Raw genomic sequence first — 24,501 nt, 5'->3', positions numbered from 1 at the left:
AATGGAAAGTTTTACAAGCAGATAACATCTCCATGATAATAATGGTGTCTCTCGTTGTTACAAAGCGTTTCTGTCTTTACTGTCGCACACAGCAGCCATGTTAAGGTGATAGCGGCACAGATAGTGTCCCCAGCATGAGTGGATGAGGAAACCAAAGCTCTGAGAGGACTGAGTTGCACGAGGTCACACAACCATGGAGGGGAGTGAAGCAGGCATTGAAACCAGACCTGGCTGGTGCCCACACTGGTGCACTTCCCCCTGCCCCCCACCCCCTGGCCCTACCATACAACACTGCCAGACCATCAGGCATGTCTTTCTCTGCTCGTGGAACATAAAGGCCAACGAAGAGCGGGTTTTAGCCCAGGCCACTCAGAAAACCCTCTGGGGAAATCTGAAGCCATCTTCAGCCTTAGTGGTTAGGAGTTTCGAGGGGAGCACACTATGTGGGGCTGCCCAAGTGCCCAGCAGAACATCTGCCAGGTGATGCCTAAATGGATCCAAGAGGAGCAGGCTTCTTCTCCATTAGGGCTGAGTCAGGTCAAGTCAGAGATGAAAGCCCATGAAGGGAGAGTAGGTAGAAGACTGACTAACACGTGGCCTGGTGCCAAGACAGGGGGAGGCCCATCCAGTTCTGCAAGATAGCGCAGGGCCCTGCTTTGGGGCTCGGGACTGGTGGCAGCTCTTTCTTTTAGCTAGAGCTTAGGGCTGCTGTGAGCTGTTTCATAAGAAAGGTTGAAATGGTCTTAAAAGTTAGGAAAACGACTCTAAGACGTGTTTGGAGGCTGGATCTGTGTGGGGTGAGTGGGCTCTTGGCCATGATGTTCAAGGAAAGAATGTGACCTTGAAGGAAAGGCCATCTGGGCACATGACTAGAGCCTGGGGTGGTGAACTTGAGGGGGAGAGTAGGGAATAGAATATTCTGTCTCCTCTCCCAGTCCTCATCGGAATAATAGCCCAGCCGCTGGCTTCCTCCTTTCCCTCAAATCCCCTTCCTACCCCCCCCCACCCCGCCACACTCCCACATGCTGGCTGATCTCAGACAAATCAACTAGTCCCTGAGCGAGCTCTCTTTTTTCCTAAAACAAAGCCCTTTCCTATTTTTCTATACATCCAGGAAGGTGCAGCACAATGAATATGGAAAGTTGTAAGTTTACCCTAAGCCACACAAACAGTAGATGATTTTGATGGCATCACCTTAGATGCTTTTGGAGGGTCTAATAAGTTTGATAAGGTCATGGCGTCTCCAGGGACACATAAGATGGCATTTTGCCATCTGTAGAACCCTACTTCAGTCCCATTTTGCAATGATGACTGATTGAATGCCAGGGCCCTTGGACTCAAGCTTCTTTTTGAGCTGGACCCCTCATAACGCCAGGTTTCAAACAGGAGGTTTTTTTGCTACGGTCCTACCATGGGAGAAGACTAGAATTTGGAAATGGTGGAGAAGGCGTGTTGTCCTGGGAAAAGGCTGGATGAGGAAAGGGCTGGGAGAGAGATATCAAACACCAGCTGCATGTCCCCTGCTAGTGCTGTGGTTTTACATGCCACCTTTATTCCTTTCGGCAGCCCCTTTAACCCCATTTCACGGATGAGAAAGCTAAGTTTGCCCAGTATCCCTCAGTTAGTAAACAGGATCAAGATTCCATCTTGTGGTGGCCTGAAGCCACGGCCCACATTCTTTCCCCCACACCCCAGGGTCTTGCCACCATTCCATGACCACTGCTCCAGGGACTCCAAGCTGAGAGAATTTTCCAAGTTGCGAGGCCAGCTGTGCACGGTCCTACCTCCCTGTCCAGACACTGATGCCTCATTGAAGTAACTACTATTGCTGCAACCGCCACATGATAAAAATGATGGAGCAGAGAGAGTGGTCACGAATTGTGTTTTGTTTTATTAGGTGGCTTCATTTTGGATTCTCTGCTTGACTCCTGTAGGGCATAGTGATCGGCGCCACTGGTATCTCAGGATCCACAGCCGTAGAGAGAGAGAGAGAGCTGTTCATCTGCCTTAAATTCCCTCTCAGTCTCTCACTCAGGGGCTCTAAGCCTCAGGGATAAGAGCAGCTGAGGGAACCTCTTGGTCTGGATTGGGGTGTGTCCTTTGTCTAGAGCACCTTCTCTAGGATCCAGACACTAAGTGGGATGGGGACGGGCTCTTGCTTAAACCTGATGGGCCTTTAAGAAGTCTCACAATTTATGGGGCGTCTGGGTGGCTCAGTCAGTTGAGTGTCCAACTTCAGCTCAGGTCATGACCTCACTGCTCATGAGTTCGAGCCCCACGTCGGGCTCCGTGCAGACAGCTCCCGAGCCTGGAGCCTGCTTCCAATTCTGTCTCCATCTCTCTGCCCCTTCCTTGCACTCTCTTTCTTTCTCTCTCTCAAATATAAAAACAAAACATAAAAAATTTTTAAAGCCCCACAATTTAAAAAGTAATATATGCATATTGTGTACATTTTGGAAAATACAGAAAAATACAAAGAAAGCACCATATTGCATATATTACATGTAATTACCTATAAATCGTTGGGATTCTTACCCAGTGATTTGTTGTGAATATTTTTCTAGGTCAGTCATTATTCTAATGTGATTTCTCACGTGTTTCTGGGTGCCATTAGATGAAAACACTGTGTAATCGGTTCCCTGGTTTTGGGACCTGGGCCATGTTGTTGCCTTGAACATTCTCCCACACAAACTTGTGCGTCCTGAATCGCAGAGTGAGATTAAGGGTCTTAGTTTCCTCTTTTGTAAAATGGAGGTAATCATATCCATTTTACAGCACTGTCGTGAAGCTTATATAGAATAAATAACACATGTAAGTACTTAGCATAGCACCTTGCACATATGTAGTGCTCCATAAATGATAACTCTTATTACTAGCTTACTTTACATCTGATATTTTCTCAAGGGCCAAAAAGATAGAATTACACTCTCAAGGTTCCTGAGGGCTGTGTGGCTTACCAGTGTAAGCTCTCTAAAGGTCAGTGGGAAGAAGAGTAGGTGAAACAGGAAGCCATTGTCACAAGCTACTTACGCCCGTCAGGTTAAGGTGACCATCGACTCACACGTGGGGTCGTGGCAGTCACAAGGCCACTGTTCCCAGCATCCTTGGCCAAGACCCAGACTCCTAATCCACCAACATTCTGCACGGCCCAGCAGCCGCTCGAGTTTAAATACTCACCCGTGAGAGCCAGTGAGAGCCTTCCCTGCCTCTGGAACTCATCCTGTCCCCTTACTTCTCATCTTCGTGCCTTAAGTGTGAGGCATGGTGGCCGAGGGTGGTGTGCTGGCTCGCCACCGTGCCCGTCGCAGCTGCTGGGGGAGGATTCGCCTCAGGGTGTGACCCCCAAGAGGGGGCCACCCATGTCATCTTGCTCCGTGAGATGGACTCCAGGATATAGCCTAGAATTCCAGAGCTGAAAGGGAACTTCTTGATAATTGGGCCCAATCCCTTCACTTCTGGGAAAGGCCATAGCTCAGAGGGCTCAAATGGTTTGTTCGAGGTCATAAAACAAATAAGTGGCAAAGCCAGAACCAAACCCCAGGTCTTCGGGAGCCCTCCCCCGGCCAGGATTTTTCTCCCCGGACCATGCTTATTTCCAGCAAAAGAAAAGGAACCCAGGACTCGAGGTCACGGTTAACTTGCTGTCCAGATATACATATGGCTCTCTTTCCAAACAAGTGTTTCTCCTGAGAGGCTCATCGCTGGAAAAACGAAACCAGATGGCTGTGAATTCTGCCCTGTACCTGGGCCGGACCTTTTCTACAGAGAATCTGCTAACGTCGTCAAGAAGCAGAAAAGAGCTTTTAGGAGGTGGCTCTACCCCCCTCCCTAAATTTCATACCATGTTTGAAGGTAGTTTTTGTGTGGTAAAGTCACTGGGTTCTGGAAAAAAGCGTGTGCACTGAAGCAGCATTTCTCAAACTGGAGGAAACCAGCCTCTGTTACCTCACACGTTTTTGACACAGGACTGTGGGTGAAGAAAGACCAGCAGGACCTTCTCTCACTCAGACAATGCAGTTATTATCAAAACAGTGCTAAGACTCTTCCTCCCTCTGGGCTGCGGCTGGACTCCCACCTCGCTCCTCAGTCAGGCTAAAGTTTAAAGTCTTTATTTAAGGAGCGCCTGGGTGGCTCCGTCGGTTGGGCTTCCGACTTCGGCTCAGGTCATGATCTCACGGTTCATGGGTTCGAGCCCTGTGTTGGGCTCTGTGCTGACAGCTCAGAGCCTGGAGCCTGCTTCGGATTCTCCGTCTCCCTCTCTCTCTGCCCCTCCCCTACTCATGCTCTGTTTTTCTCTGTCTCAATAATAAATAAACATAAAAAATTAAAAAAAAAGAGTGGTTTTAGCATTACTTGAAAGACACCAGTTCATTGATGGTTGTCATAGCCCTTGCCCTTTGCAAGAGGATCCCTAAATGTCAGATGGTGAGTTATTTTACCAATGAAGAAAAGAGGCACCTCTGGAGTCTGAAAAGGCCACATTGAGTGACCTTCTGCTGGGTAAGCCTGGCGATTTTGCAGAGTCCCAAAGCACAGCCAGCTAAGGGGCCATGATGGCTATTTTGTGGCAAAGCCTTGTGCCATGGGCCGGTCCTGCCAGGTGTCAGATTGTACTCCCAAAGGGCACACTCAAAGCTACCCACAGCAGGCTCAGGTCTGTCTGCTCAGGGTTTGGCTCGTGACCATGAAGGAGGGCAGTAGGTCAGAAAGAATAAGGCCATAGACTGGGCCAGGCTGGAACCCTGGAGTTTTTTCAGCGTGGGTCTGTTCCTTGGCTCTGTCACTTAGGTAACCAGGGACATGTGACTTAATCTCCCTAAGCCCAGAGTTCCTCACCTGCAAATCGGCATCCACAGAAGTACTTCCCTCACAAGGTTGGGGTACTTCTCTCCCCAACATAATTAAGGGAGAGAATGCTTGGCAAATAGGAAGCACTCTGTAACGTCAGCCATAAGTGTAATATTGCTATGCTCTTACTGACTGTAACTTTAGGGAGTTTTGGAATGGATAAGAGGAAAGAGGTGAATAGAAAAATGTTTTCCTCAATATTTCATGCCTTCAGAAGATATTTAGTGATTACTCACTGTGGGCCAGCACTCTCTAGGCCTTGGGGACACAAAAGTGAGAGGCTGACACAGCCTGCCAAATCATACGGAAACAGAATTGCACTGACTGGGGGTTAATCCTGCCGTGAAAGGGACATAAGGGGGTCTCGTGGGTACAAGGGCTGAAGGGATGTCACAGCTGTCATGGGGAACGGGGTTCCTTGGAGCAGGAACACAGAAGGAAGTTTGCATATCATTGAAGATATTCTAGGCCAAAACAGAGCCTGCACAGAGTCTCAGAGAGGGGGAAGGCGGAGTTTGTCTGGTGCAACCAGAGTTTATGGGGAAATAGTCTGAGAGGCTTCAACACCAGAGACAGAAGACACACTTCCTCTGCTTAGGCAGTTTAGAGACTGATAGGAAGAGAAAGATAAGCATTTGGTGATGATCATGTGATAATCCCAATAAGCAAGCTACCCTTGTGGTGGGCATACTGAAAAAAATACTTTTTTTCATGTTTAGTTTTGAGAGAGAGGGGGCGTGCACATGAGCTGGGGAGGGGCAGAGAGAGAGGGAGATACAGAATCCCAAGCCGGCTCAGGCTCCAAGCGGTCAGCACAGAGCCCAACATGGGGCTCGAATCCACAAACGTGATATCTTGACCTGCGCCGAAGTCAGGCGCTTCACTGACAGGGCCACCCAGGCGCCCCTGAACAAACAGAGTTCGATCCTCAATCCAAAGCTTAAGGAAAAACCACGAAGGGATGATGACACAGCCAAAGACTAGAAGAGTAGAGAGTTAATCAGTTGGTGGAAAGTGGGGGAGAAGGAAAAACATTCCATAAAGGGCACAAAATGGAAAAGGACGTGAGTGGGCGCGTGGTCATGTGGGGGCAAAATAAGCCAGTAGGTGTGGCCAGAATAAAGAAGGCTAAGATGCATGCACCGATTCATCTAGCAAATATGTGCGCAGGGCTCCCGTGTTCCCCGCACAGTGCTCTCCCGTGTTCCCGCACAGAGCTCGGGGCCCGCGATGCAATGACAGACACCCAGTCGTGGACCATGGGGCCTGATGTGGGTGATATGCAGACATAACATGCAGCAGTGAATCACACGTGAACTATAATTCCTTTTTTGATTCTGATTACAAGGTTGGGGGGAGTCATTGCTCAGAACAAGTCAGCCCAATAACTCATTTGTCTTTCTCACAGGGAACTCCAGGCCTTAGGCTCAGAGCTCTGGCAGGCCAGTGTGTGCAGCTGGATTTCGTAAAATTATTGTGTTTCCTGGTTTCTGGGGTTTTCTTTTTAATGATTGGATATATTCTGTTTTTGGCAAGTGGTGCTTGTTTTCTGTTCATGGAGGTCATATGGACCTTTCTTTAAGATGTAGTTGAGTTAAAGTTAATGAGTTATTTTATTAACTTTTTTTGGTATTAATTTTTGTGAGAGAAACAGTGTGAGTGGGGGAGGGGCAGAGAGAGAGAGGGAGACACCGAATCTGAAGCAGGCTCCAGGCTCCCAGCTGTCATCACAGAGCCTGACGGGGCTCAAACTCACGGACCGTGATATCATGACCTGAGCTGAAGTCAGATGCTTAACTGACTGAGCCACCCAGCTGCCCCAGTAAATTAGTAATTTTAGAGAAAAATACCTGAATACAGTAGAGTGCAGATGCAGATCTCGCAAAAGTAACAAGTGGATATGGAAATGGCGGACGCCTGGCCGACACTACTCTTAGCAATGGGAAGCCGTTGTAAGCGCGGGGAAGGAAGAGGAGCAAACATCTCAGATGTCAATGTCAAAGTTAAGTGTGTCATATTGCCTTTGAGGTCCCAACTCCTAGCATAGAGCTTGGCCCTTTGCAGGGGCTCAATTTGGGGTATCCCAAGGCATGCCATTGACACCTAACTTGCATTAAAATAGAAAAGTTGCATTCATTCCTTCTGCCCCCTCACTCGGTTGCACAGATGTTTGGAAGGGGCTGAAGGTTCTGGCACTCTCGGACAGGAGCCTGCAAGGGACAGGCCTCCTGAACTAGGGCCGGGAGGCCAGGGAGCACATGCACCCTGGTCTTCCTCTGCAAACGTGTCAAGTCTTCTTCACTCTGTGGTGATGACACCTGGGGGCTGTCTCCTTGGGTCCTATGTTAGGCACGCCATTGTTCTCAGAGAGAGGACACGCAGAGATGGTGGATGCTGATAAGTGTCTAACGCTGTTGCCGTTTCAGTAGCTCTAAGAGACCTTGTGGTTTCTTTTTTGTTCTTTTAAAAATGTTTTGTTTTTACTACTCTTAAGCATTTATGCGTGTCATGTTTTATGCATCACAGTCCTCTTCGCCCTTGGGTATGTTGTTTGGACCCTTATCTGCACTGTATCTTTTTCCCTGGAGGTCCCATGATGCTCAGGAAAGACAGGAAAAAAACTGCCTTGTCGCACTTTAGTTCCAGTTCATCAGTTCCTGCATCCTAGCCACATCAAACGGGGTTTAAAATGAAGTTTTCAAGCTGGGGGAGAAAGAAAGAGGAAAGGTAGCAAGGTTCAGTTTCTGTAACTGAAATACAGTTAATTACGTGATCCACAGTTCAGAACCTATAAAAAATGCTTCACTGTGTATATAAAAAAACGAATACAATGAAGCCTTCAAAGACATCACTTAAAAGCTTCCCATTGTAAAGACCTTTGGGGAAGTTACTGAAGGGACAGGTTGAGCTTAGGCTGATGAGCAAACAATTTTTAATTCCTCAGTTTTAAGCAGGCAGGATTTTAACCTTAATGATGATTTCTGGAGGGCATCATGCCACGCCACATGTACTTTAAAGGACAGCTAAAGGCAAGGGGCACGCCTGCGTGGCTCAGGTAAGCGTCCGACTTTCAGCTCGGGTCATGATCTCACAGTTCGTAGGTTTGAGCTCCATGTCAGTCTGTGTGCTGATGGCTCAGAGACTGGAGCCTGCTTCAGATTCTGTGTCTCCCTCTTTCTCTGCTTCTCCCACACTTGCACTCTGTCTCTCTGTCTCTCAAAAATAAATAAACATTAAAAAGTTAAAAAAATAAAAACAGCTAAAGGCAAGAATGAGTGAGCTGCCCGTGCGTCTGGACTGCTGCCCCCATCCACGGGCCGTGGTTCCTACCACAGCTGCATCAGGGCAGCATTGCAGGAGACCGCATGGCCTCTGGCTCTCGTCTATGCAGAATACACAGAAAGCAGCCAGCACTAGGGAAGGCCTATGTCTGTTGACAGACAGACGGGTCTCCTTATCTTGTTTTCACATCGGTTGCAACACGTTGTGTGTTGAGAACAAGCGTGGGTGGGGGTTCCTCCTGCCCTGCCCTGTGCTAGCTGTTAAAACAAGAGTGTGGTTGATCATACTGTTTTTCCAGTACAGATCAGGCCACCACTAGTTGGCGATCCCAGTGGGTCACTGGAGGGATTTGTTGATGGCAAAAAGAAACCCTGGCTCAGCTCTTTTGGGGAACACCTCAGCAATCTACATAACAGTCAATCCATTTTGGAGATTAGGCTTTGAAGTTTTGTTTGACTGCTAACAGGGCCTAGGCTTACAGCTCTCAAAACATTTAAATTTCAATTTCAGATTCAGAGAGTCTGGGCAGTTTTTCAAATCAGTCATCAGGAATTCTTGGATGCAAGTGTCCGATAATATTCCAATTGCACTTTCCAATCCACAGAGGACTTTTGTGTAGAATTATTCCGGCATAGAATATGGGAACGCTGAAGCACAGAAATATTAAGAAAATTTTGACCGCGGTCCTCTGTGTGATGGCTAGTGACTGAGTTGGGTAGAAATCAAACCCCCGTCCACTGCCTCCCGGTTGTGGGTCCTTTCTCCTTCGCTGTCGCACCTCTCAGTGGTTTCCATCTTCTCGCCAAAATTGAATTGTCCATTTGCTGCTTCAGCATACGGAACTTCAGTGCCTTGATAATTGAGGATAAGGGAGGACAGGGTCACCATGAAAGACCATTGGGAACTGACTCAATGTTTTGCACCATAGGTACGGACATGTATAGCGACTTAGAGGCAGGATTAAGAGACTTGTATTTACCAAGCAAGCAGCTGCCATTCTGTGAGCTTCCTGGGGACCTGTTACCATGTGAGAAGGTACATATTTAAATACCCTCTCCCTTACTCCTCCGTCAGCTTCTGGAGACATGGTCTCTCATCCCTGCCTGACAAATGAGAGCACCAGAGCCTAGACACAAAGAAACTTGCCCAAGGGTACGTAACAAGCAAGCAATGGAGCTTAAATTTGAGCCCAGGGTTTGTCTGATTTCCAAGCCAGCCCAGTCCAACCCCCCCCCCCAACATTCTACCGATGAGGAAGCCAGAGTGGGAGAGCCACTGCTGTCGTCACCCAGCAACGGCAGAGCTGGGTCTTCTCAACAAGATCCCAATCCTCTTCCCAGCCCACCTGGCCGACCTCATCTTTGAGGGTTGGGATTCTCCTCTGTCCCATCAGATGTAAAGTTGTAGGCATTGCAGATGACCTCCCCTCCCCCCGCCTGTGCCCCGGGAGTGATGAGAGCTTCTGTTGCAGTTCATACCAGCCATTATTATTATTATTTTTTTTTACTCTTGTTGCTCTCCACCTTCCAGAATGTTTCATGCCCCTCATCTAGGCTCTGACAAAAGTTTTTCATAAGTAACTCCATTTGACGATTTGATTTGTACATTTTCTCTCTCCCTTGCAACACGGGATGAGACTACAGAAAAATGGGATGGCATAGAGCTAACGTAGAGACAGATGGATGCAGCACCCACAGTATGTGTGAGCCCAGAGTCCGTGTTAGGAAGGCACCTGCTTTGAGGATATCAGACAGCCCAGGGGCACCATGAGTGCCATGTTGTGGAGGCTCCCGTGCTGCTACATTGGCCAGAATGTAAAGTTGAGCCCCACCCCTAGAGCTCCCACAATCCTCCATCCTCTGCTCTCATTACACCTGGCATACTCCGCCCCTTTGGGAATCTCCTTGCTTCAGTGCCGTCATTGATGTTCATCTTAACCCCAAGTTGCACATAGAAATGCACACCACATACTGGGATTGGTTCTCAGTCTCTTGGTCCTGGGCAAGGGAGGTGAAGGGATTGCCCGGAAGGGGACTGGTTATCTAGCCGGTGCCTGCTCTCCAACGTTATTTCTTGTAATCCTCACAACAACACTGTGAGGTGGGTTTTCATCCCACTTAACAGAGGGGAAGATGGAGGGGCTCACAGTGGTAGCTAATTTGCTCAGTGTTTCCCAGTGGCAGTGTTGTACCCAGATTTTAATATCGCCCCCAAAACCAGAGACCGCCAGGGAGACCGAATCACGCATGCAAAGGCAAAGGGCTTTATTACAAATTTAGGCCCGGCCAGCGTAAACTCGGGCTCACAGACTTCAACAACACACTGGATCCACGTGGAGTGAGCCCCCAACAAAGGCAGGGTAGGGCTTTTATGAGTTTGGGAAGGGGGAGTTACAGGAAATACAGTGATCCAATCATTATTATACAATATTATTGACAGCAGATTTAACCATTCACATTGCCTAGAGTATTTGTTACTTTTGGCGGGACCCAATCACAACACTTAGAGTATAGACCAATCACAGAGTGGGCCCAGGACCCTCATGTAGGGCATGACCAGTCTTAGTCTCCATCTTTAGGCCTGCCCTTAGAATGTTACAAGGGTGGTCCCTTTTGCCTTGGGCAATGTGTGCCCTTCTATTGTTTCATAGAGTCAGTTTCAGACCTGCATCCTTACAGCAGAGCCAGGCCCACGACCCCACTTTCTCTCCAGGCCATGTACTCTTTCCACTTTGCCATGCACCAGATGCAGCTGAGAGCCCACCTCCAGCATCTAAGGGGGGAAACAAGACAATATCTGATCTCAAAGAACTCAAACGCAGGAGCAGGCCCATGGAGCCACAGAGTTGGGTTTGAATCTTGGCTCCGCCCATTCCTATCTGTGTGGGATTTTAGCATATCCTTCAGTCTCCCTGCGTTATAGCTTTCCGTGAAAGATCTGCAAGTTATTACCCAGGATTATTGCGAGAGATTTTTCAGTGTTCTGTAATCTCCGAAGCTCTCTGTGAATGGTATTATTTCATTTGAAAACTCAGTCAAGGAAGGGTCGACAGTGGGATCCACAGGCCAGTGGGGGAGCCAATCAGGACCTTTATTCACCCACCCCCGCTTGGTGGACAGTGTATGGGGTGAGGAGCCAGGTGTGGGGGTTAGAGGGAGCCCATCGCGGGAACCTGGAAGGCCCGGAGAAGCAGCTAAAACCCCCATCAGCCCCTCTGGGAGCAGCCCCCTCCCTCTTGCACAAGGAAGAAGTCCGTCCCTGCAGATCAGGTGTTAGATCTAGAAGTTACTCTTTACAGATCTGCTTTGAGACCCGATTCCCTGAGACATGAAACTAAGTGCAAAGTCCGCAGGGCTGGGTGCATGGTTGAACACCAAGAGCCTTGTCTCCTCCTTGGTTTGGGCCCTGACCAGAGCTACAGATGGTAAGTGAGTCCCTTTTTTCTTTAAACGCTTCTCCAACTTGGGGATGTGTTTCTGTTAAATTTTTACCCTGGTGTGTAAACTTAACATTTTTTCTCATTTGATTTTTTTTTTTTTTTTTTTTTTTTTTTTAGTTTTTCAATTTAGAGTTTTCCATGGGTTCATCTTATCTGCTCTCATGATTTAATTCTGGTCTTCACGTTAGCAGTTCGGGATTTTGGAAGCATTTTGCTGACCGGGAGGGGAAGCGTCGCCTGCGGTAAAGGGTACACCTACCCCCGTTGATGAACTCCGTGTCGCAGGGGCAAGCCCGGGGAGACCTGGGTCTCACTCTGTATGCGCTCAGAGCTCAGAAGACACTCTGTCCCACATTTTTAAACAGAACTATCTTGTTTCATCACAAAAAAGAACATTAGGGCCGTGGGTGATTATTTCTGTTTTATATTAACAATTAATTCCCAGCCCCCAACATTCTGATCCTGTCCGGCCCCGGGGGCCTGTACTCATTTGCAAGGTCGTGTGATTGGCTCCATCTGCTTTGAATTTCTTGGCGGCTTTGTCCGGGGGCATTCACAGATCTGATTGTTGGTTGGGAGCATCTCAGGCCAGTATTGATTGATTTGGGGATTACAAAGAAACCAAGAGACCGGGAAATGCTCTTAATTGGTCTTTTTATTGTGTGCTGTGGCCTGAGGTCCCCCAGAGTAATGAACACGAGGTGCAAAAAGTAAAACTATAGCAGTGTAAGAGGCAGTGGGAGGAATCCTATAGTGTGGAAATAACAAAACGAAGTCTTGGCAAGTTCTGTTGGTCGCCTGATGGGGATTGGGAGCCTTTGCGAGCTGCCTTTTGGGTAATAGTCACAGTTTCCGACATCTGTGGGCTTTTCACGAGAAGCATGTTTTTCTGACACTCAAGGCCCCGAGCCACGTGGAGGGGACCATGTGGAGGGGAGAGGTTTATGCAAAGGCCCAGGGGTGCATCTGTATACGGTGCATCCATAGCACTGTGGCACCCACTCTCAGCCCAGTGCTTCTCCTGGGGAACGAAGGGTGTTCCAGGTAGAAGGGATAGAGGGTGGAGAGTAGGACCAGTTCTTTCCTTTTGACTTTCCCCTGGAGGTGCCTCTGCCTCTATCTCAAAACCTGCCCTGGCAGCCGTTACCCACAGCGAGCCATCTCCCCGACCCCCCAGGGCATATGGTGGCGTCCCTTACGAGGCCTTGTGCTGCCATTCAGCAGCAGCCCCCACTTAAAATTTTTTTTAATGTATTGATTTTTGAGAGAGAGAAAGAGCGAGTGGAGGAGGCCAGAGAGGGAGAGAGGAGAGAGTGAGAATCTCAAGCAGGATCTGCACAGAGCTGGACGTGGGGCTCGAACTCACAGACTGCAAGACCCTGAGCTGAAGTCAGATGCTTAACCGACTGAGCCACCCAGGTGCCCCAACAACTTCCCATTTTTAACCTTGATGCCCAGGGGAGACTGCAGTCTCTGTGAGGGCAGAAGCAGTGCCTCCTTTTGTTCTAACACGTGGCTGGCAATTACTCAAGGGTCTCCTGGACAGAGGGATCAGCAAACACCTTGTGAGAAGTGGTACTTGTTCCTTAGAAAATGGAATCACTCGCTTTAATAGTGAATCCAAATCCAACACATTTATGTGCAAGGAGACATCTCATTCAAAACACTAAAATCGAGGACTTGATCTCCAAAGGCATGAAAACTCCTTGCCTTCATCATTCAAAGTAAAGACTTCAGAGAAACCTGAATTGCAAACGATTCTAGAAACCAAAGATGTGTTTGGGGGTTTGGGGAAGAGAGAAAACATTAAGCAGGAAGAAGAATCATCAGAGTTTTAACTCAGGAAAGATGTATATTGGTCTTACTTGTCTTTGGACCATATTAATGCAATTAAATGAAGGGGGGGAATTGCTATAACACTTAACGTTAATCCTGACTGTGCATTCATTCATCATTCATCTGTTCATTTATTCACTCATTCTTTACAACTGTCACACACTCCCTGAAGATGAGCACCATGTCTGGTTCATTATAGAAACCTCTTCCTCCTCGTTTTCCTGAGCGTGGCCCAGAGCAGGTACCCACATACAAGCTGTTGGACTGAATTGGTTGCAGGTACGCCATGTGCTCCTTGGAAATTCCTTCTTTCTACTTTTCAAAACCATGATCAGTCAAATGATGTATTGAAAAATACAGACCAATCTTCCCGTCTGAGAGTCATAGACTAAGTTTTGAAATTTGGCCAGGTTATTGAGCTCAAAAAGAAGGTTAGATGATGTCCATCCAAACAGAAACTTTTAGACCTAGAGAATAAGTGGGGGCTATGTGGGACTCCAGGATTTTGGGCATAAATATAAAGTATTGTTTTATTGTACTTTTGAGCCCCAAGTCTTGTGAGGGCAAGCATCCTGCCTCCCAGCACACAGGAAATGACTGACTGAGGTTCTAAGAGAATGAGGACTTGGACCTGGACCTGGACTGGTTGAGGGGTTGACAGAAAAGCTCACTTTTCTAGGAAGGAGGAGACATTGGCAATGGCACAGGCCCTGATGGGTGCTCTCTAGAGACCTGGCATCCTTGGCATAAGCCCTACTGGCTTCGGAGTGGGTGCTCCTGTCTTGTTGGACAAGAAGATATCTTGGCTCAGGGGCCACTGTCCCCTACAGGCCAACAGTCATGACCTCAAGAATGACTCACTTGGACTCCAAAACCAGGCTGCCTTGCTCAAGGGTCCTGCGGCTTACAAGTCCCATAGAGACCACAGCAGTGTTTTGCCAACGGCAGCAAGTGGTTTCATCGGCTATGTGTGAACTCAAGAGAGATCAGAGCTGGGTGACATTTTACATGGGGGCTGAAAGCCTTTGGCTTGGGGAGTTTGAAACTTGAGAGTTGCACGTTCTAATCTGGCCAAATATGGAGCCTCTGAATCACAACCTTCAGTGTCTTCCCTTGAGAAGGTGGCTGGAAGAAGTTCATGGTTTTCAGCTTTGAAAACAATGGCTGCTCTTGACCTTGGTGATAGATCACCTTGTGAAAGGTCAGACAGGCCAGTGAGCACGAGAATAGTTTCCACGGGGAACTGAGCACAGGGCATGAGGAGGATTTGGTTACAGCTGATTGTAAGGAAATTGCCCGATTCTAAGGCTGGTACCTGATTTAAGAGGCCACTTTCTACAGAGGGATTATGGATTGAGGTCTCTGAAAACAATTGTTTAAATTGTCTTTTTGTTTGTTTGTTTGTTGGTTCTTAATTCTTTTATAAATTTATTTTTTATTTTTTTATTTTGAGATTATGGATCGAAGTTTCTGAAAACAGTTGTTTAAATTGTTTTTTGGTTTGCTTATTCTTAATTCTTTTTATTTTATTTTATTTTTTGTTTATTTTGAGAGAGTGAGGGAGAAAGAGGGAACAAGTATGGGATGAGGAAAGAGAGAGAGAGAGACAGAGAGAGAGAGAGAGAGAGAGACAGAGAGAGAGAGAATGAGTCTCAAGCAGGCTCCACGCTCAGGGTGGAGCCCGACACTGGGCTCCATCTCACAATCTTGAGATCATGACCTGAGCTGATATCAAGAGATGGGACGCTTAACCAACTGAGCCACTGAGGTGCCCCTGTCTGTTTTTAGAGAACTTTATTCCAGGGTTTCCTTAAGGGCCACACTTTCTAGAGGTGGGAGTGGGCAGAAATAATCAACCCTCTTATGTTTTATTTGGGGGGTTGGAAAGAAGGGGAAAAAGTCACCCAGATGAAAGATCTATGGTTAAAGAAGAATTTGTGTGAAGGCTCCAAACCTAGTTACTGAACTAGTAGGAGGGAATAGGTACTAACCTGGCCAAAATGATTCGTTTGGCCATATCCCAGCCCCCTGGCCCTGCAGGGAGAGCAACTGTTCTCATGGACACAGCCTGCCCTGCTCACTGCCAGCCAAATTCACGAATCCCAAAGGGAAGTGGCTTTGAGGTTCCAGCTGGCTCAATCTAAAATCCTCTTCACCCTTGACAATCAATCCAAAAGCCCACAGTCCACTGCCAGAGAACCAGTGACCTCCCTTCCTTTTAGACCGGCGATTTCTCATGGAAAATGTAGAAGCATGGCCTGCTTTCCAGTCCTAATGAAGATAGGCTATTTTCCAAAGGGCTAACATCCTGAATGTGCTTGTGGCCCCTGGCCTTCTTCACCGATGACCTTGACTCTCCCCAACCCAGTGGGGTATCCCCTCCCTGCAACTACCTCATGTGGTTAGTTAACAGGGGAGGCTGAGCACTCTTGTGAGTGGGTGAGGTGAGGGAGAACACAACTGCCATGGGGCTCCTTCTGACCTTCCTGTCCTTACCACTCGCTGTCACAGGACATTGTGCTACCCTTGCTCTGCCCTGGTCCTATGGGGCTGATATCCCTCATTCGTGAGGGCAGCAGTTAACTAGCTAGAGTCCTGTGATCCTAGGCATGCCGTCCATCTCCACAGAGTCAAGCTGAGGCCTGTGGGCACACATTTGGCCTAACTGGGTCTACATGTCAGGCCACCGAGTGTCCTAATGCCCATTTCTAAGGAAGCCAAGTGTTGGTCATGAAGGAAGAAGATCAGAACATTCCTCCTTACTTGTCAAGGCTCTAATTACTAATGCATCCCCCAGATTCAGATCTAGGGCTGGGGGGCTTTAGAAAGCATGGGTTGTTTGAGAGAATCCCTCGATCCCCTTTGCAGCAAAGTTGGAAAAAAATAGCTTTGAGAACACTCTTCTCAGCCTATATCCTTTTGGTAGCTTCTGTCATCTGAGAACACAAAGGCATTCAAAGGTCTTGTTTGCACATCTGGCTGCCTGTGGGAATGTTCCTCCCATAAAGGTCTGGAGAAGTGGTTTTGCTGCCAACAACTTGTGTTGTTAAGCTAGAGTGTACATTGAGCATTTTACTCCGGTTCCCTGGATACAAGATTCTCTTGGGAATTACTGGTCCTCCTGAGTGCATTGTGTGGGGAGGGGCTATTTTGGGGACAGCCTTCAGAAGAATGAGTTTTCGGCTTATTCTCCTGGTGCTGGAATTTTAAAGGAGTGGAGTTCTTTCAGAAGAACTCCATAGATAATTGGTTCTAGAAATCCTTGGCCAGAGGGAGTACCCAGAAGTCACATATGAACACAAATCTAACTTACAGTTTGGTTCATGTACTGAAAAGGGACTGTGTACTGGAATGCTTAAGCTGTGCGTACCTATCGATTGTCTAATGTATGCCGAGCAGAAGGCTGCATGATTCCAGGTAAAATAATATGGGTGCCTCTCTATTTAAAGCTCTCTCAATCTAGCAAGGCTAACAGATAGGTCCTCTTCAGTTGCGACTTTGGTCCTAAATCTTGTCAACCTTGTTATTAGTCCAGAGTGAAATAAGGAGCAAGAATATTGGTGGAAAGTTTCCAGATGATCTTCCTCAGGTAGAAGAGCCCTTTGTGATTATACCCTTTCTATTTTTTTGGTATTAAAACATCCAGGGGGCACCTGGGGGGCTCAGTCAGTTAAGCATCCGACTTCGGCTCAGGTCATGATCACATGGTTCATGAGTTCAAGTCCCGCATCAGGCTCTGTGCTGACAGCTCAGAGCCTGGAGCCTGCTTCAGACTCTATGTCTCCTCTCTCTGCCCTTCCTCCATGTTTGCTTGCTCTCTCTCACTCTCTCTCTCAAAATAAAAAATAAAAATAAATCCTTTCTTTTATGAAATAATGGTGATAGAGGTGGGGATTTTAGAATAAATTCTTAATGGAAGAAAATTAAAAGCTAAGTCCATAATAATCCACCTCCAGCCCACTGGCCCCTGCTCTCAATGCAGATATCTAGGACCAAGTGATCTACCCACATTCTTGTAAGCCACCAGGCAGATGAGCCTTTTCTGCTCCTACCCTAAGAGAGGGTTGTCCTCTGTAGGCTTTTCTAAGACTTGCTTGCCCCTAAGACTTCTAAGAGCCTTTTGCTAACCCGTGCCTTCTCTGCTTGATGCCCTCTCTTCCTTCTCTCTGAAACCATCCCTTGCAAGAGAGCTAATTTGCATCTTCCTCCTTGGGGCTGTCTAAGCACCTTGTCCATACCTTGCTATAACCTTGCCATGATGAAAGATCATTATTTGAATGAACCTCTTTGGTCCCTGCTGGTTTCTTTTTTTTTTTCTTTATTTTAGTGTTTATAATTTCTAAGCACAATGTTTGATCAATATGTATTTGCTGAGTGAAGAAGCACCCTGAATTTCAAGCCGCAGTTAAAACTTAGTGTCCCCTTTGTCTCCCTCAGTAGAAATGAACAGCTAGTCTCCTACGTAATAATCCTTACGATGCAGAACTACCGTGATGGATTCCCTCTTTGGCCATCTCTTCTCCTGGCTTATGACAATACGAGTAGAGGACCACTGGCCTGGGAATCTGGAAACCTGGGCTCTAGTTCTGTCTCTGGACCCTTTGGAGACTCTTGTCTTCTCCATAAAGGAAAAGGATCCAGAGAAATTATCTCAAAGGTTCTCACCATCCTCAACATCCTACAAAGGAGAGAGGGTCTCAGATGCGAGATGCAGGACTCTTCTCTGGAGAGTTTCCCTAAATCATTTTAAACTGAATTTTAGTCTGATTTTTGATAACCTATATGTTCCTTCTTCCAGCAAATTTTGTTGTCCATTTTACTGTCAAATTTATTCACTTGTATCTTGCAAAAGGTTTACACCAGTTTTGGAATCGGAACATCTCCAAGTTTGGTGTTTGTTTGAGTGTTGGCTGTATGTTCGAGGAGCCATGTGACATGGGACAAGCCCCCATTCTGGGCCTGAATGAGAAGATGTGGATAATAATCCCTCTGTCATAGTTGTTGGGTATGAAAGGAGAACAAGTATCTAATGCATCCAGTGTGACGTCTGGGGCATAAGTGTTCAATACATCCCCTTCCTTAATTTGGGGAACATTCTCATGACTACCTGAGAACCAGGCAACTTAACCACGAGAAACCCACTCACACTTGAAATTTCACCTTCCGGTCCCCATTCCCACCTTTTATGTTCACTTTGTAAAAAAAAAAAAAAAAAAAAAAAAAAAAGGCTCATTGTAGAAGGGATTTCCGGAGTGAAGGATTTGGGGAAGAACTGGAATTTCATCACTTGCCGGTCAGCCCCAGTGGAAGCCACCAAGTGTATTGCCTGATAAGTGAGCTTGAACTTCAGTTAATCAGAAGGGGAACACGTGTGGGTGTTGGATGGATTAGAGATTCAATGCATGTGTGTCCCTGCTACTTTGATCCCTTGTTAACGACCATGAAAATATCCCCAACAGCTGATGGTTAACTCTTTCTAGGTGGGGGCCTGTGATCAGCAGAAATGTTTCAAATCATCGAGCACCTACTACCTTCAGTGGCCTTGTCTTGTCTAAGGGTTTTGTAAATAGGGAATTCGAGTCCCCACCCAATTCATTCTCCTAGAGACTGGGAAGAGATTATCAACATCTTAGAAGCTAGAGCTCTAAGCCATTTTTCTGTGTGTTCATTCATTCATTCATTCATTCATTCATTCTTCTGGGATTGAAAGTGTATTCTCAGTCATGGATTCAAGATGATGGATAATGAATGGGTTGGCCTGCCCTTCCAGCTCCCCACCGTGGAGGAAGATGATACCACACGAAGTAAAGTTAGATGACACAAGTCAATGTGGTTTAGAGAAGGCTCAGGAGCAGGAGGAAGAGCAAGTTTGGGAGTGTCCTGGTAGTTGTGGAGATAAGGCTGTCATTATTGCTTGGGCTTACAGCCGGCCAGGCACGGTGCTGTCCTCTGCACATGTTATGTCACGCTCTGCAGCACAATCTGCTAGGCAGGGCCAGTCTCCTCCCGCTTTGGAAGGAGAGGGCGTGGACATTAAGGCCATACTTGATATCCCACATCTGAAAAGTGGTAGACCTAGACATGAAATCCTTGTCTGGTTGGTTGCAGTGTCCCTGCCCTCTGTGATCTTGAGCTGCAGTTAAATGGCAGCTGACCCTGACTCAGCAGAAAGTGGGAAAATAAAGTTGTCAAAGCAGAAGTGGTATTGGGGGTAGAGGTTGTCCCAGAAGGGTATAATGGGGAGAGCTGTGGGCGATGGGGATGCAGAAAGCCCGTCCTGCCCACCACCTCGCTGGAGTTTTTGTGTTCTTGTTCCACAGGGAAAAGAAGCCCAGGTGTAGGCTTTGGGAGATGGGGAAGGGGTGGTGGTGGAGAGGTCACGGGAATAGCTAAGCATATCTTGAGTTTTCTGGAACAATCTTAATTGTCAAAAAATGCCTTTCATTGACAGGCCATTGACTTGTTTCAGAAAATAAGGTCACCTGTAAAATTCTGGGATTCAGAATTGTGTTGCTTGAGGACTGTTGGAAGCCAGATTCATGGGGGAAAGGTGTATGTACTCCTGACTTTGTGCCTCTGTAGCCAGACAGGATCCCCTCAGCCAATCCCCCCAAAGGGAGCCCCATCCTTCCTCTTTAAAATCTCTGGCAAAGAAGCTTCTCAGCCTTGCTATTCCAGAATCCAAAACTCTTCAGCAGAAATTTTTTATTATTATTATTATTTTTTTTTTGGTGGGGAGCACCCCATCTAACATCTAAGCCCTGGGATTCTTAATCCTTTTAGTGTTCTAGTACTTAGGGGTTGGGGAAAAAAAAAAAAAAGAGGAGAGGCAATAGGATCCCATGCAAAACTCCAGCTCCTTCCTTTTTCCTTGCCTGACTCCCCAGCTAGGTGGGTTCCTTCCCAAGTCATCAATGACAAGTTGGCCTCCGGAGCCCCCCGGCGGTCTCCCAGGATGCGGACAGGATGGAGCTGAGCTCAGGGCAGAATGTGGAATTGCTGAGCAGGTCTGAGTGGTAGGCAGGGAAGGCTGAGCACCGGCAACCGTCAAGTGCCTTCCGAGGACACGTTCCAGGAATACATGTGTGTGTGATTCTCTTGAGTTTTGCTCTGGGGCACTTCGGCCCGGCCTCGGCCTCAGCCTCATTGCTCCCTCATTCTGTGTTCTGAGCATAGATGCCCGTGGGAAGAGGGCCGAGCTTTCCTGACAGCACTGACTTCCTGTGTTTATGTTTGGGGAAATACCTTCCTTTCCTGGGGACTTTCTCCCACCTCTAAACTGGGGATACAAATTCTGTCTCTGATGTCTGCACATCCCCCTCATGAGGATCCTGCACAAGTGACTAAGAGCAGAGAATCCCAAGGCTAAGAAAGCACCCTGGGTTCATCTTGTCCATTCTCTACCTCTGGCCAAGTTCTCTGCACAACAATAGCCAGGCCAGACAAAAGAATGTGCCAGAGCATAAAGACCACCTAGGAGGAAGAAGCCACAGCTTCCCTTTGGCTTGAAGCCAAGTTGAGTCTGTCATGCCAACTTTTTTTTTTTTTTACTGAATTGCTGTTCATCATCAAGTAATTCAGGCCATTTGGAAAAAAAATCACACAAAAAAATTTCTCTCAAAATGAGGGAGTGATTTGCAGCATCTGTTACTTCCTTTTTAATTGAATCTGCTCTTCTCAGATACCAGGAGCAAGTGCCAAAGTCAGCAGTAGAATTCAGCTGTGTACATTTGGAAGGCGCCGGAAGATAAATTTATGTGCACAGTATGGATGCAGATTGTACAGAAACCAGATGGCCAAGTTGTCCTCAAGGTCCTATTGAGGATGGTGGCTGATCGTGCTCTAGGATGAGGAGATAGGAGGCTGGTTGACTTTCCTGAGGAGCTGCCTTGACAGATACATGCCCAGAAGCTTCCTCTGGGGGGAAGGGGGGTCACAAGAGATGGGCTTTCTCAGCAGGCTGAATGGACCCAGAGGTTCCCATGCCTCCTGCCCCTGAGTTTGGCACTGCCAGGTTTGGCACTGCCAGGATGCAAGTCTCTTGCATTCTCTAGCCTTGTTGAGCACCGGGAGGGCTATCAAGGGAGGCTATAGAATTTCCAGAAAGTTCTAGGAAGTACCTTGTCTAGATACAAGTGCTGGGATGTAGGGGGAGGGGGCTACAGGCTTTGCACATCCCTTCCTACCTATGGTGTTAAAAACTAAACACACACACACACACACAAGAAGCCCATGAAACACCTCAAGCATCAATAGCCTCAAGGATAGCTTCTTAAAAGCAGTTGTTAAGAAATGGGGATTTTGCGGGGTACCTGGGTGGCTTAGTCTGTTAAGCGTTGGACTTTGGCTCAGGTCACGATCTTGTGGTTCATGAGTTCGAGCCCCGCATCAGGCTCTGGGTGGACAGCTAACTCAGAGCCTGGAGCCTGCTTCAGATTCTGTGTCTCCCTCTCTCTCTGCCCTTCCCCACTCATGTTCGGTCTCTCTGTCTCAAAAACAAATAAATACTAAAAATATTTTTAAAAAAAGAAAAGAAATGGGGATTTTGCTTCAGAATGAATGAGCAATGGTGAGCCCCAGAAAGTTGACTGGGTGTTCATCTTCCTGCTCTAAAAAGCCTACTTCCTGAGCCTTCATAACCAGAATCAAGAGGTTATGGTGTGCCAACCTCTCGGGCTGCCTTTGTCCTTCTTAGGCTGTGGGACCAGACACAGTAGCTCGGTGTCCATGTTCCTCACTTAAGGCGGGAAATTAAGGCTCTGCAAGGGGCTGGGGCTCTCTTCTGGGCACATAGAAGCTAAATCGTAAAGCAGCCCCCCATGAGGAAGGGAGGCCTAGGTTTGAGAAGTAAAAGGGCTCGTGATGGCCTGACATCGTGGCATCGAACAAATGTGCACATACGTACTGATGTCGTCTTCCTGAGGAAGGGACAGGACGATTGTAGGCTGTGGTTAAGATCTGTCGATGCGAAAGGCCTTGGGAAGGAATGTCCTGTAGGAATGGAAGGGAGCTCCGAGCTTTAGCCTCTGGGGAGTGAATGTTAGTCCTCCAAGGAGATAGCCTTGTTAGCAAGTGTAACTACAGTTGACCCGTGAACGATGGAGCCTTGAGCTGCATGGGTCCACTTAACCCGGATTGTTTTTCCAATACAGCATTATAAGTGTACCTTATGAATGTTTTCTTTAGCTTTAAGAATACAGAATGGAGGGAGCTCCTGGGTGGCTCAGTCAGCTGAGCCTCTGATATTAGCTGAGGTCATGATCTCAGAGCTGTGTGGAGGGTTCTGTGCTGACAACGCAGAGCCTGGAGCCTATTTTGGATTCTGTGTCTCCCTCTCTTTCTCTGCCTTTCCCCTGCTCATGCTCTGTCTCGCTCTAGCTCTTGCTCTTGCTCTCAAAAATCAATAAACATTAAAAAAAAGAAAAAATGGAGTCCATATAAGTCACAAAATATGGGATAATCATAACACATAAACATAGTCTGTGTTTGTTATTCGGAAGGCTTCCAGTCCACAGTAGGTGACTGGTAGGTAAGCTTGGGGATAGTCAGAAGGTACACGTGAGATTTCCATGCTGCAGGGATCAGTGCCCCTAGCCCTTGCATTTTCAAGAATCAACTGGATAGACACCTTTCATTATCCTGAGAGCCATGCCCAAGTTCTCGGTAAGAGTTTTCCCAGAATCCTATGTTTTAGTTTGGGAACTATAGAGTTTGGGAACTACATGACCGAGTCATCTGGGGAGCTTTAAAATACATAGATTTTCTGAGCACACCCCCGAAGGTTCTGGATTAAGTAGGTTCCATTGATCCTGGGAACTTGGACTCTGTATGTTTACTGAGCTGCCCCAGACACATGTGGCCAGGTTGGTGGCCTGATCTAAATCTAGTTTTGCATTAGATGCTACTATCCCGTGTCAGAAACCACATCTGGCTAACTTAGAAGATTTTAGGTAGCTCATGTATCTGACCTGGAAGTTGGATAGCCAGACTCTGAAAACAGGAACCAAGGACACTTGTCACCACCCCTCATTTTGAGTCACTCTCTTAAGGTTCCAAGGCCTTGATGGGAGCAGCTGAGTGGCTAAGTATAGGTCATACGCCAGAGTGTTATCTGGCAGGAAGCTGAGAGAGAACATTTGCCCCATTGGCTTCCTTACTGGGGCTCCCCTCTCACTTATATCAGGTCACCAGGGGTTCACCAAGATCGTGCTTGAACTTCTCCATCATTGCAGAGCTGTCCATCCTGCAAGACAACCCATTCTTTATTTGACATATTTGATGATTAGGAAGTTCTTCACAAATCTGCTTCCCTGAAATTGCAACCCAACGGTCTTTTCCAAGATCCCAGCCAAACCTATGTATGCAACATTTAAGAAAATCTCAGCTTCCTTTCCTACTTTGGCTTTACTATGTGAAATGATACAGAGGCAGACCCCATCCTAAATAGAGAAAGCATAGGCTCGAACTCCTGATTGAATTGCTGATTCCTGTCTGTGCTGTGGCTTTGTCGTGGGCCTTTGAACAAATGACTTGTGATACTCCGGTTCCTCATCAGCAAAACTGGAGATCTCTTTCTTTGTTAAACTTTATTACTCCCCAGGCTTTCTGAAATATATCTATTTTTTGAATGTTTATTTATTTTGAAAGACAGTGTGTACAAGTAGGAGAGGGGCAGAGGGAGACAGGGAGAGAGAGAATCCCAAGCAGGCTCCTTGCTGTCAGTGCCATGGAGTTCAAACTCCTGAACTGCAAGATCATGACCTGAGCCGAAATTGAGTCGGCCGCTTAACCAGCTGAGCAACCCAGGTGCCCCCAAAACAGGAGATCTTAAAGGCAGTAGGAATTAAGCTTAAATACTTCACAGATGGGCTTCCTTCTCCAGCCTTGGTCACAGGGAGGCAACGCCAGCTGGTGATGGGACAGCAGAGGGTAGGAGCCAAGACCCGCCAAGACCAGAGGTATCAGGTGAACCTGAGTTCGACACAGATCCCACACACTGCGGGCATAACCTTGTACAAATGATTTATCTTCTCCTTTGCTCATCTGTAAAATGGGTATAATAATAGCAACTGTATTACAGAATTCTGAAATTAAAA

At 47.3% G+C, this 24,501-nt stretch overlaps 1 protein-coding gene across 3 annotated transcripts in view; it reads left to right on the top strand.

Annotated features, from left to right (window-relative positions):
- Positions 1-24,501, top strand: part of UBASH3B (ubiquitin associated and SH3 domain containing B) — a 130,061-nt gene that overhangs the window by 20,117 nt on the left and 85,443 nt on the right. Inside the window, exon 1 of one of the 3 annotated variants that reach the window (XM_029956390.1) lies at positions 11,181-11,554. The exons of the other annotated variants lie outside the window; for them this stretch is intronic. Coding sequence (XP_029812250.1) covers positions 11,458-11,554 — 97 coding nt within the window. The 5' untranslated portion in view covers positions 11,181-11,457. Of the gene's footprint in view, positions 1-11,180; positions 11,555-24,501 lie in introns of those variants that run through there. 3 annotated transcript variants of the gene reach the window in all.

The sequence above is a fragment of the Suricata suricatta genome, chromosome 11 (assembly GCF_006229205.1).
Source record: "Suricata suricatta isolate VVHF042 chromosome 11, meerkat_22Aug2017_6uvM2_HiC, whole genome shotgun sequence".
NCBI classification, from domain to species: domain Eukaryota; kingdom Metazoa; phylum Chordata; class Mammalia; order Carnivora; family Herpestidae; genus Suricata; species Suricata suricatta.
The sequence above is the reverse complement of the archived record's forward strand: the minus strand, read 5'-3'. Positions and strand labels throughout refer to the sequence as shown.